This window comes from Sander lucioperca, chromosome 4 (assembly GCF_008315115.2).
Source record: "Sander lucioperca isolate FBNREF2018 chromosome 4, SLUC_FBN_1.2, whole genome shotgun sequence".
Taxonomy (NCBI): Eukaryota; Metazoa; Chordata; class Actinopteri; order Perciformes; family Percidae; genus Sander; species Sander lucioperca.
This window is the reverse complement of record NC_050176.1, coordinates 21558583-21574804: the sequence shown is the minus strand read 5'-3', so window position 1 is coordinate 21574804 and position 16222 is coordinate 21558583. Positions and strand designations below refer to the sequence as shown.

The 16222-nt window shown below is 42.4% G+C and overlaps 1 protein-coding gene across 1 annotated transcript in view; it reads right to left on the bottom strand.

The window, feature by feature from the left end:
- The window catches only part of npepps (aminopeptidase puromycin sensitive), a 32597-nt gene extending 16490 nt beyond the window's left edge, over nucleotides 1-16107 (bottom strand). Inside the window, exons 1-14 of the mRNA XM_031299893.2 lie at nucleotides 15761-16107; nucleotides 12501-12585; nucleotides 12266-12343; nucleotides 11991-12112; nucleotides 9510-9617; nucleotides 7443-7643; nucleotides 6790-6886; nucleotides 6666-6699; nucleotides 4511-4625; nucleotides 3512-3676; nucleotides 1510-1614; nucleotides 1368-1428; nucleotides 1155-1264; nucleotides 841-904 (exon numbers count right to left, since the gene is read on the bottom strand). Coding sequence (XP_031155753.1) covers nucleotides 841-904; nucleotides 1155-1264; nucleotides 1368-1428; nucleotides 1510-1614; nucleotides 3512-3676; nucleotides 4511-4625; nucleotides 6666-6699; nucleotides 6790-6886; nucleotides 7443-7643; nucleotides 9510-9617; nucleotides 11991-12112; nucleotides 12266-12343; nucleotides 12501-12585; nucleotides 15761-16048 — 1633 coding nt within the window. The 5' untranslated portion in view covers nucleotides 16049-16107. The remainder of the gene's footprint in view (nucleotides 1-840; nucleotides 905-1154; nucleotides 1265-1367; nucleotides 1429-1509; nucleotides 1615-3511; nucleotides 3677-4510; nucleotides 4626-6665; nucleotides 6700-6789; nucleotides 6887-7442; nucleotides 7644-9509; nucleotides 9618-11990; nucleotides 12113-12265; nucleotides 12344-12500; nucleotides 12586-15760) is intronic.
- Between the last annotated feature and the right edge of the window lie 115 nt (nucleotides 16108-16222).

The window sequence follows — 16222 nt, the reverse complement described above, 5'->3', positions numbered from 1 at the left end:
TTGTCTTGACGTTTGTGCCAAATCTGAAGAAATTCCCTCAAGGCTTCCTGAGATATCGCATTAACGAGAATAAGACGGACAACCCGAAACATTTCCAAGATGTTTTTTGGTAAAATTATTTTTTTAGATACGATGCAACAAATATTTGTACTCACCTACACATAAACTTTAGACAAAGTTATCATCTTTATGGAAGAAAGGGTGTATGTTTATTTATTTGTTATTGTTAACAGGGTATGAAAAGTAGTAAGCCCGGCAGTCACTGAACCCCAACTGAAAAGTGTGTATTTTCGGAGCAGTGGGCTTTTCTTTTTCGGGATAACTGCATAAGCTTTGGCTACCGTGAACCATTAGCCATATATGGATATGAGCACACGCTCCACCAGGTGAGCCACCAGGCGCCCTGCAGTAACCATTGTTAACGCTAGCTGTCAGCATTACATATTGCTCCTTTAAACAGGGATGATTTCCTGGTTCTCCTTCTCCATAAACATGAAATCAAGGAGAGGGTTAACTTCTCCTGCTCCAGATTCCCCACCGTGGTCAGAAAGAACAGGGGAGACACTTTGTTTCTCTCACTACGACTCTCATGGGGCGGTACTAGCTCCGAAGCTAATCACCATCACTCTCTCACTCTCTCCACCTCTCACTCCGGCCCTGCTATTCTCTTAAAGAGATTGACGCACACACCAACGCACAAGTATAAACATCAGGCCACTTACGTCGGCTACGGCGAGAGCTCTGCGTGGAGCCTCCGCACAACCATAAATCAAGCTTGTACCTGATGCTTATTCGCATAAAAACTTTGTAAAACACTTCATGACGATTATAAAGTCTTACCATCATGTGGTCCGCTGGCACAGAACTTCTTCTGAGATATCTTGAGGATGCGGTCGTCACCTTGCTATAAATAAACATCATGGGTAGTGTGTGAGAAGCAACAAACAGGGTACAAATTTAGAACCAGCCACGGGACAAACACTCTGTCACTTCTGCTGGTGAATTCAACCGTTTAGTAAGTATGAAAGAAGTAACGTCGATAGATAATATCCTGAAATCACCGAGCAGTTCAGTCAGTGAACAAAATGTCTGACATTGATTTTAAGCACTCAACCGTGTGGCAGATTAAACAGCTTGTGTCCGGTGAAGCTCACCTGCTCCTGGTCCACTTCTATTATCGGGAAGCCCATCTGCTTGGTCCACGAGCTCATCACTGCAGCGATTGGCTTTCCACTGGCTTGTTCCAGACAATCCCATAGGTCCTCTGCGGGAAGACAGACGGGAAGAGGGAAGGGTTAGGAAACCGGAAAAATCGATTTGCACAGCTGTTTCACCTTGAGGAAGACACATTTCCTGCATGTTCTTACCTGTCGAAGCATTTTTGTGTTGGAACTTCAAAAGATAGGCGTTCATTCCTTTCCTAAAGTCCTACAAACAAGCAGTGAGAGGGGGACGTAATGAAACGAAATATAAAAATGGAAACAATACTACAAGAGTTAGACAGCCAACCTCGTCGCCTGTGTAGTGGTGCAGCATGCGGATCACAGACGCTCCTTTGCTGTAGGAGATGGCGTCAAAGATTTCATCTACCTCCGACGGATGGCCCACGTTCACCTGGAGCACAAGACACAAAGACGGAGACCAGTGGTTTAGAGTCTGACGGCAACTCTCACCGTTTCAAAAGTTATATTGATGTTCTCCTTTCCTTCAATATTAAACTACTTTAACAGAGATACAATTAGAATAATTCAGACACCAAATAAAATATTTACATTTGAAATAGTATAAAAATGAAATGATTCAGCGAGAGCTGAGCCCTGAGGGGAACGCAATTAATTGGGAGACAGTTTGGGACAACATTTTCCATTGTTCCAAGAACCCAAATCACCAGCAGATCCACTTCAACATATGTCATAGGACATATTGGACTCCTCAGAAGAGAGACGTTTCTAAAGTCATTCTCACTCCCTATTGCACGCTCTGTCAACCTGAACAAACTGGAACTTTCCTGCACATGGTCAGAGTGTGAACAGGTGCATGAGTTCTGGAATAAAACATCAATAATATCTGATGTGATAGGATATCCAATTCCTACTTACCGATTGTTTTGTTGCTTAATGACGACTCTAAATTACACCTGCTTGAGAGACAGAAGACAATTTGGCTAGCCGGCTCAACCGCAACCAAGAAAATGATACTCTGGGACTCTGATGAAGATGTAACGCTACATCGAAACGTTAGCCACTGTTTTGCACCTTAAGTAATAAAACTATCAAGTAAGAAGACATCTGTGTTGCACCGGCTATTTTTTGTTACTTTATACCGTTTCTGTCCTGCCTTGGTTGCACCGGATTGTTGTGGTCTGCAGAAGCGCAGTGAAATCTCCTTTTTACAAGAAAATGATAGCTCAACGCTGGCTCCCCTCCCCCCACTCGCTTTGTATAAAACAGTGGTTGGCGTATTTTCTGGACATAGTTATGCTTGAGCTCTCTACAGCAAGGATTAACAAAGCCAAATCATCAACTATAGACCTAATGACATCAGCGCCACAAGAAGTAAAGGAGAGTGACTAGGCAAGGTGTGATTTCTGTTTGTTTATTTGTTCTGTTTTCCTCGAGACTGCAGAGGGTGGGGGGTGGGAGAGGGTTGTTGTTCTTGTTCATTTTGTGTTTCTGTTCTGTATGTTAAAAAAAAAGAAATAATTGATCATAAAAAGAACAAAAAAGAAATGATTCAAACTTCATTTAGTGGATGTCCCCACAGTGTTGCATGATGGAGGAGCCCTGTTGGAACTTGGATGTTAAATGTGTTTTCCAGTCCAGAAAAGCGCAAGTGGCCCTCGATCATCATAAGCTCTAAATATTGGAGTTGTTGTGTTTTTCTTTGGGCCCTCTGCGGTCTACTCAGTGGTTAGATTGAAGAGGTCCGAACTGGGATCTCTCAGCGCACTCGACGCTGAAACCGGGAGCTGTTCCGGTTTAATTCTGCACACATTCGATGCTAATCCTCCAGTTTCTTTTCCAAATGACTGCCGCTTTGTGTTGTAACAATTATTCAACGGTTGCTCAGAGGGATCTTTTCTCTTTCTGCCCTTTCAGTTGTCAGTTTGGTTTAACCGTTGTACGGCGTTTTGTTCTCCGTGGACAAAACAAAACCTATTTGTAAAGAGGACTTTCTACAACCTAAAAGCATCAACAACCACTCAGACAGACAGAGTAGTCCTCTCAGACACAACGGAGACAATCGAGCTTTGTAGCAGCAGATTACAACAACAAACACGTCACACTCTCATTAAATAACATTACTTCCAAAATAATCCATATACAGAGGGAAGTCTATTTTGCCAACATCATTTCGTATAAATAAACTCCCTGTTCTGTGAACAACTGTAAAAAAAAAAATTTATGTGGTGGCGTGATCACAATCACAAGTTGCCACATGTAAAAACATTCTTCCCAACAGCCTGAACGAGCCAGCAGCTTTCAGTTTTATAAATCCCTCCGCGGCTCACCTCTATGGGATGGCTGCTGTCCAGCGCGTCCAGTTCCAGAGCGCGGGTGTAGTCGGCTGAGACAAACTGGGTCCAGATGTCGTACTCTGGGAAGCAGTGATCCACGCACAGATACTCGATCCAGGATGCAAATCCCTCATTAAGCCACAGATGGGTCCACCATTCCTACACACACACACACACACACACACACACACACACACACAAACACACACACACACACACACACACACACACACACACACAATTTCCTACGTTACAAATACTTACACCCTGACTCTGTGTTGGGACACAATTACACAAATTAAAATAATTCCTGAAGGATGGGTAACTTAAGTAGGGCTGCAACTAACGATTCTTTTTATTATTGTTTGATTTCTCGATTGACGGATTAGTTGTTCTATAAAATGTCACAACATGATGAAACGTGTGGACCAGTGTTTCCCAAGATGACGTCCCTCACACGTCTTGTTTTGTCCACAACTCAAAGATATTCAGTTTACGGTCACAGAGGAGAGAAGAAACTAGAACAACAGTCACATTTAAGAAGCTGGAAACAGAGAATATTTTCTTTTTGGTCATTAAAAATGACTCAAACCGATCTCAAACCGATATCAAAATAGTTGCCGATTAATTAAATAGTTGTCAATTAATCTTTGCAGCTCTAAACTTAAGATCAACATTAATAAAAATTGTCGCCATAAGAGAAACAGAACAGAATATATTAGATTCTTACACACACAGCTGCAGATTGACTACTTTCTCAATTTTAAAATAGTTTTTCTCTTCCTTATTTTGTCTATTTTGGACATACTTCTTCCAGTTAGTGCTCCAGTGTGTTTTTTTTTTTTTTTTTGTTTTGTTTTTTTGTTTTGTCATTACGTTATTGCTATGATTACCCTTATTTTCAAATCTGCTCACAAGATGTTTAAGGCTGTCAGATGTTACAGTATATTCTCAGTAACAAATAGCTGATGGAAGATTATTACGGCTGTTTACCATGGTGACCAAGTTTCCGAACCACTGGTGGGCGAGTTCGTGTCCGACCACCAGCGCCACCCACTGCCTGGAGGACGAGCAGGAGTTCTTGGGGTCGATTAGCAGTGCCGTCTCCCTGAGAAACACAACAGAGTCGAAGTTAACACGGCTGAAGGTCGACGCTTCCTCTAAACACCGGCGGGTTTCTCTCCATCAACCATCAAAAGTCCACATCAGCTGCCGGGCTGTTTATTAGGAAAACCTGCATGCAGCCGACTGTAGACGATAGATGAACGGAGCCTGCTGCCGTTTGCTAATCACATGCTATCTGAATGCAGAACAGGTGGCAGCACGTCCAACGGACCGCGAAGCAATTAAAAAGCCATCAGCGCTTTTAAAAGAGACAAATGCAACAAGGACTTTTTCTGAAAGAAAGGGGGGGAAAAAAAACCTGCTGTTCTCTGATCGAGACTGCAAAACTATTCTTTTCCCCGTCGATAAATCAGATGCTTATTTTCATGATTAATCATTTATAGTAGAGCTGGGCGATATATATCGCTATTATATCGATATGGTGATATGAGACTAGATATCGTCTTAGATTTTGGATATTGTAATGTCGTTATATGGCATAAGTGTTGTGTTTTCCTGGTTTTAAAGGCTGCATTACAGTAAAGTGATGTCATTTTCTGAACTTACCAGACTGTTGTAACTGTTCTATTATTTGCCTTTACCCACTTCGTCATTATATCCACATTACTGATGATTATTTATCAAAAATCTCATTGTGTAAATATTTAGTGAAAGCACCAATGGTCAACACTACAATATCGTTGCGTTATCGATATCGGAGGTATTTGGTCAAAAATATCGTGATATTTGATTTTCTCCATATCGCCCAGCTCTAATTTATAGTCTATGAAATGTCAACAAGCGAAAAACCATTTCCAAGAACCCCAAGGAAACATTTTCAAATTGCTTGTTGTGTCCGATCAACAGTCGCAAACCAAAAGATCATCTATTACCATTTATCAAAATTGTTGTCTATTAACTTTCTACTAATCTTTAGCTCTACTGAAGTTAACAAAAGGCATAGTCAAATAGGCACTCAAGTCGTGTGCTGCGACTCAGGAGGTAGAGCTGTCGTCTATGTGAAGGTCGGTGGTTCGATCCCGGGCGCCTGCAGTCTACATGTCGTAGTGTCCTTGGGAAAGACATTATGGGCCCTATCTTGCACCCGGCGCGGCGCAAAGCCCGACGCGAGTGTCTTTGCTAGTCTAAGACCGACCCAGTTGTCAGTTTCCCATCCAGCGTCCGCGTCGTTTAAATGGCAAATGCACCTGCGCGCGTCTGTGCGACCATGGGCGTGCTGGTCTTACAGGGAGGTGTGTTCAGGTGCATTCTGGGCGTGCTGGTCTTACAGGGAGGTGTGTTCAGGTGCATTCTTGGCGTATTGCTATCTTGAGGCAGCGGGAAGTGATCGCGCCATTGACCGACAAAAACCTGGTCTAAAGTAAATGACGCAGCATTTCATTGTTATTTTAACAGGGCAGTAAAATGCCCCTAGGCTCGTTCACAGCGTGCATGCGTGCGTGTACTATGCCTACAACTCATTTTACCTTGCACAGGTATGATACTGAGAAGCCAAATACGCACAGCAGCACACACACATGCAGAAGACTACAGATAAAAATATTACAAATGCGAAATAGTATTATTGTATATATCTATATATTTTATAATACGTTATTATGGTTACTGGCGCTTTCACATCACACACGAGCAGATCAGTTTCTTCTCCTGAAAATCTCTCCTTCCTACTTAGCAGATCCTCCATCATAACAGCAATGCTCCAAGGTCCAAACGCGCCTGGCTTAAAGGGAATGGGAGATGATCTCTGATTGGTTGATTGCATGTTACGCCCAAAACACACCTCTGAATTAATGAAGACACTAAGTACAACCCTTTAGAACCATGCGCCTGGCGCACGGACCCTCTATTTCCACCGTTAAACAAAAGTGCATTCGTACACGCCCTAAACGCACCCGCGCCAGGCGCTTCACGCCGTGTGCTTAGATCGTTAAAATAGGGCCCTAAACCTCTGTGCCATCGGTGCGTAAATGTCTGACGGTACCTTTTATGTGTGGTATGTGTTCAAAGAGCAGCAACAGCTTACCTGTAGGTAACAAGGCCCCAGTTTTCCATGGCACCTGCATGAGGGGAAGAAAGGTGTGTTTCACGATCAACATTCTCAGTGGAAATCAGTCAAATTCCTGAATGTTAAATTGACAACTACTCACCGGCAGCAAAATCAGCAATAGCTATGAGATCGATTTTAGGCAGTGGATAAGGAACATTGAAGTAGTCTTTGTAGAAAGGTAAGGTCTTAGTCGCAACCTGCAAAAAAATAGTGTATATGTATGTAACAAAACTCAAAAAGTATTTAAAAAAAGGTCTGCTCTCTTGTGTTAAAATACAGCAAGACCAAAAGGAGACGAAAAGGATTATACAGATTCAGATACTGAGGATGGAATCTACTAGGGCTGTCCCGAATACTAATTTTTGTGCTTTGCAGCTTCGGTACCAATCAAAAGAGAAACTATGCGAAAAGCAAATATTCAAAGAGAGTACTTGAAGCTTTGGTGGTGGCTCATCTGTCTCAACTTTACTACAGTATTGACGGAAAAACAAAAAACTAATATTCGAATCCCAAAATTGAAAATCTAATATCTACCCAACATATCAGAATAGTGCAATACTGGATCCAGCCCTAGAATCTAGCATCAAACGCCAGTGAATATGTCCGTTTTCTGTGCATTTGTCTACATTTCCAGTCAAGGTAAAAGTTTGTATAATTCTCAGTGGAAAAATGAAGTGAATCACCTGCTGTGACTCAACCGTGGTTTGCTCTCTGGAAAGTATTTCAAAAAAGGTGTTTTGTCAACATTCTCACCTCCAGTGCAAATTTCCCTTGTTCTGCCTTCCCGACAGGCGTGTAGACGCGTACCGTTATACCGTCTGACGACTGGCTCTCCACAAAGTCATATTCACCGATGACAAAAGCTACAAGGTACGTGGACATGATGGGCGTGGTGGCGAACTTCACTTCCACAAGGTTTTCATCCTCTGGATATGGCTTTCGATCAATGACATTCTGCGAAGAGGAATAACCCAGTGAAACGGCACGGAAACAGATTACTGACAAACAAAATCAATACTGAAACATTGTGCTAAAATAAGACGCTTTCTAGCAGATCATTATTTAGGAGCAAGAGCTTCCGATTCCCTCATTTTTGCTCTTTTGAGCAAAGAGTGATGTTGTAAAATGCAAAAAGACAAAGCCTAAAGCCCCCACAGGCGCTTTCAAAAAGGTTGTCAAGACGGAAAAAAAACTGACTTAAAGCTTTAGTGCATAACGTTTTGATATTAATGAGCAATTGCCAAATGAGTTGCTGCAAAGCTAATTTAGACTATCAGCTCCACACAACTCTCTCTGTATTTCTCAGTATGACTATGTTCAGAAGATTGTGGCGTCCGGCGACTTTCCCACGCAGAAGCTCTAGTGAAGATAGTTGCCTCTTCTGTGTTCTTTCATGTTTTTTTAATCCTCCGTGTCCTCCTTGGCTACTAGCAACTGTGTGGAGGAGGGGTGGGTGGATGGTGCGCGATCAATGAAGGCTTGTATCATGTGGACGCGCCGACCGTTTTGTTGTCATTACTTAGAACTCCTCATGGGGGCGACAGAAACTACGCACTATAACTTTAAGACAGCTCAGACTGAGTTTTGACTGACCACCTTACACCAAGCGATTGAGACGACGGGAGCGCACCCTTAACTCTAGCAAGACTCGTGATTTCATTCCCATATTGGAAAGTTGTCTGCCACAGTGGAATCGCTTGAAAAGTCATTTGGTGCAACGTCGGCATTAGTAGCAGCTAGGGCCGCACGATATGAGGAAAATATCTCATTGCGATTATTTTGACCGATATTGCGGTTGCGACGTGATTGCTGATATTGGAGGGAATGCTCATTTTTGTATCATTGTTCTCATTTTCCTTAATAAATATTAAAATTAAAAATTCAAATGATTATAGTGTACATTTTTGTGAGGATCTGTACCAAACAACGATTTGTTTTCTTTAGTCTGTAGGATACGGTTTGTAGGCTGGGACGTCTGCAGCACCACGATACTTCATTCAGAACGGTGTGACACATATTTTGCCTTTAACAAATATGGCGTCCCTCCTTGAGATTTGGATGTTGCACTAGTCCATATTGTGACTTCGATAAAATTGAGATTAGTTGTGCAGCCCTAGTAGTAGCGAATATCTTTCACCATCTGTACCAACGTGTACCTCGTGTTACCACAAAGTATCCACCGAACAGCATCTGTACACAGTCGAGCTCAGTGCAGTGTTGTTTTGCACTGGACTTTAAAAAAGGTCACGGTGGACTCGCTGAGAAAATAAATTTCCGCAGGTATGTGGACACAAAAGGTCGAGAGCTGGACTGGCATAAATCTGTGCGGGGCTTAGTCCTGCTGGCTGGAATAATCACATTTCCTTCACTTCAGTAAGTCATCAGAAATACCCAAATTTAGTTTCATCGTCACCACCCAAATAAACTGCTTCAGCCTGGAGGTGTGTTGTTAGAAATAATCTAAGCCAGATGATGTTTTCTGATGCAATTCGGCTGCAATGCTTTCAGTTAAAAAAAAAAAAAAATCACTGAGTCGGTATGACAAACACAAGAAATGTTTTAAGGAGAATTTGTCTTACAATGACAAAAAAAAACCTCATCGCACATGTACAGTAGTTGCATTTCACATGCCGTTAAACACAACATTAGCCAGAGGTAAAAAAAAACATGCAGTGACTGTCTGCCCTCTGTTATGTAAGCTACGAAGAGAAAGGAGGGGAAACACACACAAACACAAAAGAAACTTGGCAGCAGAGGGTGACTCGGGCAGTTTGAGGTCCGGAGTTTCTCAGATGGAGAAGTAGAACATATGACACATACCATATTTGACAAGGTTACTCGGTCCTTGGGAACTATCAGAGAGATGTCAAAGGTGGCTTTTATAGCTGGCTCATCCCAACAGGGGAAAGCTCTGCGAGCGTCCGTGGCCTGGAGGAAATAGGGGAGGGAGGGAGGGAGTGAGGGGGGGACGGGGGGGGAGAGAGAGAGAGAGAGAGAGAGAGAGAGAGAGAGAGAGAGAGAGAGAGAGAGAGAGAGAGAGAGACACACACAAACTGAGTGGGATTGCAGTTCATACCTGGCAACAAAATGCATCTCAAACCTGTCTCCGCCTGCTGTGATCATACCTCAATTTTTGGATCACATTTGACTTCTATCTGTGAGACAATTTTGCAATCCCTGTACACCTTTCTACCACAAATATCTATTATCTATATCCGTTATATTTTAACTTCTGCAATATTTAGGTCTTAGATCCTCATTTTTGACTTGCATGTTTTTCCTTTGTATACATATTTCATTCATCAGCAGCTTTGCTCATCTGGCACTAAACCATAAAGCGTTCATTTCTTACTACGTCTTACTTACGTCAAAACGGTTATATTGTACACGTGTTTATTTATGTTACCGTTTCTTTTACATTTCTGGTTTATTTCCTTTTAACATGTTTATGTATGCACCATCCACCAAGGAAAATTCATTGTAATTGTTACTTACTTGGCAATGAATCTGTTACCGATTATTGAGAAATTGTTTGAGGGAGCCTGAGATCTAAGATTGCTTCTCCGACTGCTTCTCCCTAAGTGTTGTGCAGAGGACAATAAATAACGTGAAACATGACGAAAATTCCATGAGTGAATAAAATAAATAGAGGGAGTCAGAGAGGGGAAAGTTACCAACTCATTTATAGACTGCCGTTGTGTTTTACGCATAGTAGAAAGACCTATGTTTTGGTCCTCCTGTGTTGTTAGGGACACAGCAGCTTTCACATGATATCATGCCAGCCAAAAGGCTTCTGGTATTTTCACTTATATTTGACCTGTCATTTTGCTGCGTGAGCAGCACCAGACTCCTTCCCTTTGTTGCAGGAGCAGGCAGCACTACAGTCGAGCATTTTTATCTGCGCCAGGTAAAAAAACAACAACAACCCGTCAGCTGTTTTTCAAAGCAGATATACTGAAAGCATCACATTTCTCTATGGCATTTGTAGCATGTCCTTTACATTGAAAGCCTGCAGCCAATTCATTTATCTACAAACCAGCCTTCCAACATAGGCCATGGCAAAAAAAAAAAAAAAAAAAGATTGCTGGGCGCCTTGAAAGTTACCATTACACACGCCCTCACCACAGGTGTCAACCTACTGGTGTTGCTGGTGACCGGTCACTGCAAGTGCTTCAAGATAAGATTATTAATCCCACACTGGGGATATTCCCCTGTAACAGCAGCTCAAAAGAAACATTCACACACATCAGAATAACAAAAATAGACATAGGAAAAACATACAAAAAGTATTACAAGAAATAGAAAAAAAATAGAATAGTGTAAGAGTTATAATTGTAGTATGTGAACTATAAACACCCTTATATAAACAGACTGTAAATATACACAGATGAGTAAGGTGCGGATGAATAGAAATGACATATTGCACAGTAGGAGGTGACACGGAGTAATAGAAAAAATATATATGCATAGTGCAGAATATTGTCAAGTGATGGCTTATGTTGCAGAATCAGCTAGCAGTGCTACATTATAATGTTGTATTAAAGAGTCTGACTGCTTCCGGAATAAAAAGGACGTGCGGTAGCGCTCCTTCTTGCACTGAGGGTGCAGCAGTCTGCTGCTGAGGGAACGCTCAGTCTCGTGCAGCGGCCGAGAGGTGTTCTAGCTTCTACCTGTGTTCATTTCACATTGTCCAAGTTTCCAAGTGTGTGTCGAAACACATAATGTGAGCAAGCAACTACGCTGGACTTGTGGTGAGGAACTTTCTCCGACCGCTGGTCACCGGTGCTCAGGTGCTAGTAAAACAAACCGTTGCTAAAACTACACGCTGTATTTACTTAGGCAACTTTTACTGCTGACAGCTTCCAGCTGTTTTAGCACAATCTGTTCACAGCCTATATTAACTCTGTTTTCTGTCTGTGTCTCACTCATGTTGTAACTTGGTATCAAGGCGTACATGCATGTGACACTCGGTCATGACTATCTTTCAGTGTGCCCACACTGTGGTAGAAAACACAGCAGGTGGATCTCCTGCAGGTTGTGATGAAAGCCACCAAGTCAGAGTCAAGACTGAACTGACCTGGTTTTGGCTCAACTATCCCAAAAACACATGTCAACACGCAGTAGCATTGAAACATCAAAACATACTCATAAAAGATATTGCCTCATCTTTGGGACAATTCTGGAAAACCAACAAGAGGCACATGACCTCCTATGTCGCAACACAGGCAAGTAGTGGGTTAAGCAACACACCCAACCTTCACCAGAAGAAAACATCCCGTTACCCTGAGGCCGTCAGCTTACCTCAAACTGTGTGACAGCAGCGTAGCGGATCTCTCCAGTAGTGGATGTATATTTACTCCTATAGAATCCCTTCATTTTGTCATTCAGCTCGCCGACAAAGTCTATCTTCAACGAGCCAGAGCCTGGGGAGGCGTGCACACAGAGAGAGAGTTAGAATGTTAGTTTAGCCACAACCAAAAGGGGGAAAAATCTTTTATTTTTCAACAGCATTAATGACAGAAAGTATATTGTTTTTAACAGCAGGGACAGCAGAGCCGAGTGGAGTTCCTTCTTACCTTTCTGTAAAGAGCTAGGAAATGACAGGGTGACTTTCTCATCCTCATTTTGATAGTTGAATCCTGTGGCATTGATTTCTAAAAAAAAATTAATAAAGAGAGGAAGAAAAAGACATGAGACCACGAGCATGCAATATGTGTAATATGTAAGACCTACAGACTCCATTTTTATCAAAGGGAATGTCATTAACAAAGAGAAAAAAGGGTAAAAAAGCTGACAAAGTCTGACCCTCACCTTCTCCTCCCTGTGGTACAAAGGAAGCTGTGATGATGTCGATGTCAGCACAGTTCATCACAATCTGATTAGTGGCTTGTGTAACCTGTAAACATTGACATGAAACAGCATAATTGATCATTTGATAATCTCAGCGGTGCCTTCATTTCAAAGCCCAATCTGTTAGGGAAAGAGGAATTTTAAGTAAAGTTAATATGTAAAGAAGTCTGGAGGATTTATCCAGACTGAACATCAGATATCCGAGACGCGACTGAACCTACTCACTGTGAGCTAAACCTACAAAGGGCTGAAGGGCAAAACCGGTCACAGATAAAGAACTGGTCGGGGGTATGAAGAGGGAAAGAAAGTGATAAAAACAAAGAATAGAAGACTGTGGGGCTTCTGACTTGCGATGTGAAAACAGTGGATAAGTGCCCAAGTTTTCGAGGGAGAAAAAACAGCGGCACACTTGGATGCCATGCAGTTTTCAGAAAGGGCAGTCACAGTGACATTCACGGCTTGTGGCACTGCTGGTAGGACGCTGCTGTTGTTTTGAGACACTTGGGAGGCGGACAAAGCGGCAGAGAGGCAGTAATTATGAAACATGCCAGGCAGAGTGCCACATTGCTTGAGTTTCTTCCGGTCTACTGCGTTTTTTTTACCCAGGCTTTGTACAAACCGCAGGTAAAGAGGTTATTACTGAACCAAACAGTCAGCGGTAGAGAATTTTCAATTCTTAGCAAACACGGGATTTGGAACTTTGAGGGAGGACTCAACTTTGAGATCTGCTGAAATGAGGATTTGCATTCACCACCGGCAAACATTTAAATGATTAACACAAGGACAGACTGTTTGAATATATTCAAAACTTGATTGAATGTTTTATTAATACTGTTTAAATATGTCTGAATATGTCCTGCTTTAATAGCTTTTATTTAGCAGATCTCCTATATTCATTCCGTGGGCTAGATGTCATTTCAGTACAGGTGCTGGAGTTTTGGTACTGATAAAACAATACTTTCTCATTACATTACATTAAAATAAATGTCATTTAGCTGATGCTTTTATCCAAAGTGACTTGCAATTGCTATGTATGTCAGAGGCCGCACGCCTCTGGAGCAACTATGGGTTAAAGGTGCTGTAGGTAGGATTGCGAAGATCCAGGACTTAGCCAAAGAATTTGAACATCAACAACTTCTCGGTCCCTCCCCCCTTTCCGCTAAAGCCCAAAACGGTCTCCTAAGCCCCTCCCGCCACAAGGGAGAATGAATGCATGTGCATGAGCAGTGATTGACACACAGTTAGACACCCCCCCCTGGCCCTAATTGGTGCATCTGAACAGGGAGCAGCGGATTTCGAACCCGGATCTCCCACACCAAAGGCATGCGTCATATCCACTGCGCCATCACCACCCAATGCCTTCGTTTGCTTTGGCATTTAACAAAATAAGCCAAACTTCTCGAAAAGCATCCAGTGCCAACTTGTCAATGGTTTAGTGCTGAAATAATGACTCAATCAACAGAAAAATAATTATAAATTACGCATTCTTTAAGGGAAAATGGCCAGTTTTTCAAATGTGAGAATTTACTCCTCACCTTTGTTTTATATCATTTGTAAACTAACTGTACATCTTTGGGTTTTGGACCTTTGGTCAGGCAAGACATTATTTTAATTTATTTTTCCAGCTGTCTGCTTTTTGTTTCAAACGTCACTCATGTTCTTTGGAGTTAGTGTTATCTTGTCATTTTTAATGTACTGCTATTTCTTCAATCTGTTCTTGAGAGTGAATCAGTTAATATCACATTAGTGAACTGTAAAACAAAGAAAAACTAATATTTGCAAATATACACATTTAGACAACATATATTCATGTGGTCTGTCTTGATAGAGCTAAACATGTGCGTTGAGTTAGTGTTTCCAACCAGGCATAGGTGGTAGGACAGCTGACAGGTGTCTGTGCTCACACAATGGAGCATTTTACACCCTGTAAGCACAAATGCTCTCACTGAAACTAGAAGGGCACTCAGGGAGGAGAGCACAGACCTCTGCCAAGGCCAATCCGCTCCAAACTGTAATGGGTTCTTCCCTGGTAGGCTACATGCTACACCCTTCCACCAAGTTTCATTACAAATCGGGGCAGTAGTTTTTCAACCCACAACATTTCCTTCCTTCCTTGGCGAAGGTAATAAATGCAAAGTGAGCTGGTGGTTTTATGTGTTAGTTACATAGTAGCTACCATCTACACACAAGTTAGCAACAAGCCACAGGGAATACAACAGGTTTGACTAACGTTAACATTAAAGTCAACTGAAAGCTAACAAACTCCCTCTTTCTTAAAAGGAAAATTTCTGGATTTTACCAATCAATATCAGATCACTCAAACAAAGACTGATTTTAATTGGATAATCGATTATTTTAACCCAGCCCTACTCAATAACCTTTGTTTTTTTTGTTGGCTGGTGAGTGAAGCAAACCTAGCAGCAACTTGCATATTTTAACCAGCATTTGGCTGGTGAGTGGTGCTAATTCCCAACCCAACATTTACATAATACATACTTTTACTTAAGTAATTTGTTGTACTTTAACTTGTAGTGGAGTATTTTCAGTGTGGCATTAATACATTTACTGAAGTAAAAGATCTGAATGCTTCTTCTACCACTGTGAGATAACGGGGTGGGAGGGGGCAACATGGTGTTGCCATGATTTAGCAAACATTGGTGACCGTTTGCTAGCCGCTAGTTAACAACTTCAGTAATCTATAACATATCAAATTGATCGTGACTTATAGTAATGCATTGGCGTAACAAGGGTGCAACGCTGCTGGCATACCAAGAACCGCTCTTGAAACACATTAAGCGCATTGCCAAGCGCCTGTTAGCAGGCTAATGTCCACGGTATGGAGGCTAAGCTAACATGAGAGTGCAAGTCTGCTGCCGTCCACGGGACTGTTGTGCTAGCTAGCTTCAATTAGCTTCTGGCTAGTCACAGAAATATCCAGACGTTATATTTAACATATGTGGGTCTCCCTCGGCCAGTGTGAGCCCGTCAAGAAACAGTTAGCTAGGCTAGCAACTGCCAGCTAACGTTAACATTAGCTGCCAACACCGTCAGCTAGTTAGGTTACTACTGATGGGCTGGTGGCTAACAAATTAGCTAGCTACCGTTACCTAGCTAACGTTACTGGTAACGTTAACGTTAGCTGGTGAGATTACATAACAAGATCCGCGCCATGCACAAACAAATCCTCCCATGCATGTAGCCAACCGCTCGGGTTAACATACCTCCACCACAGCCTCCAGCTTGCCTTCAAAAGTGAAGTCGATCAGGTCGGGCTTCAGACACAAGCCATAGTTGACGGGGTAAACGTCAGTTGGTAACCGTACGAAGGGCCTCCTCTCGGGCATGGTTACTGTATTTTGTCTGGCTGCGCTAACGAAGACGGTGTTGTGTGGGACTCTAGTTATCGCTCTGAGTTTTATTAGTACAGAACTCGACAGTGATGGTGGACAGCAGGTGGTGAGTCTGTGTACGAATGACAGCGAAAGCCTGCGGCCCAGGAGCAGCAACATCAACTAGAACCCTCCCAGCACTGCCAGCTACACTCCTCTTTCCCCGTAGAAAGCCCAAACAACTCAAGTTAAGCAGCGTCGACCTACAGACACGCAACGTCATCACGTCGTGTCAGCGTACGTGCTGAATGTGTGTGAGTGGTGTACACATGGATGTATTAAGAGAACGGAGTG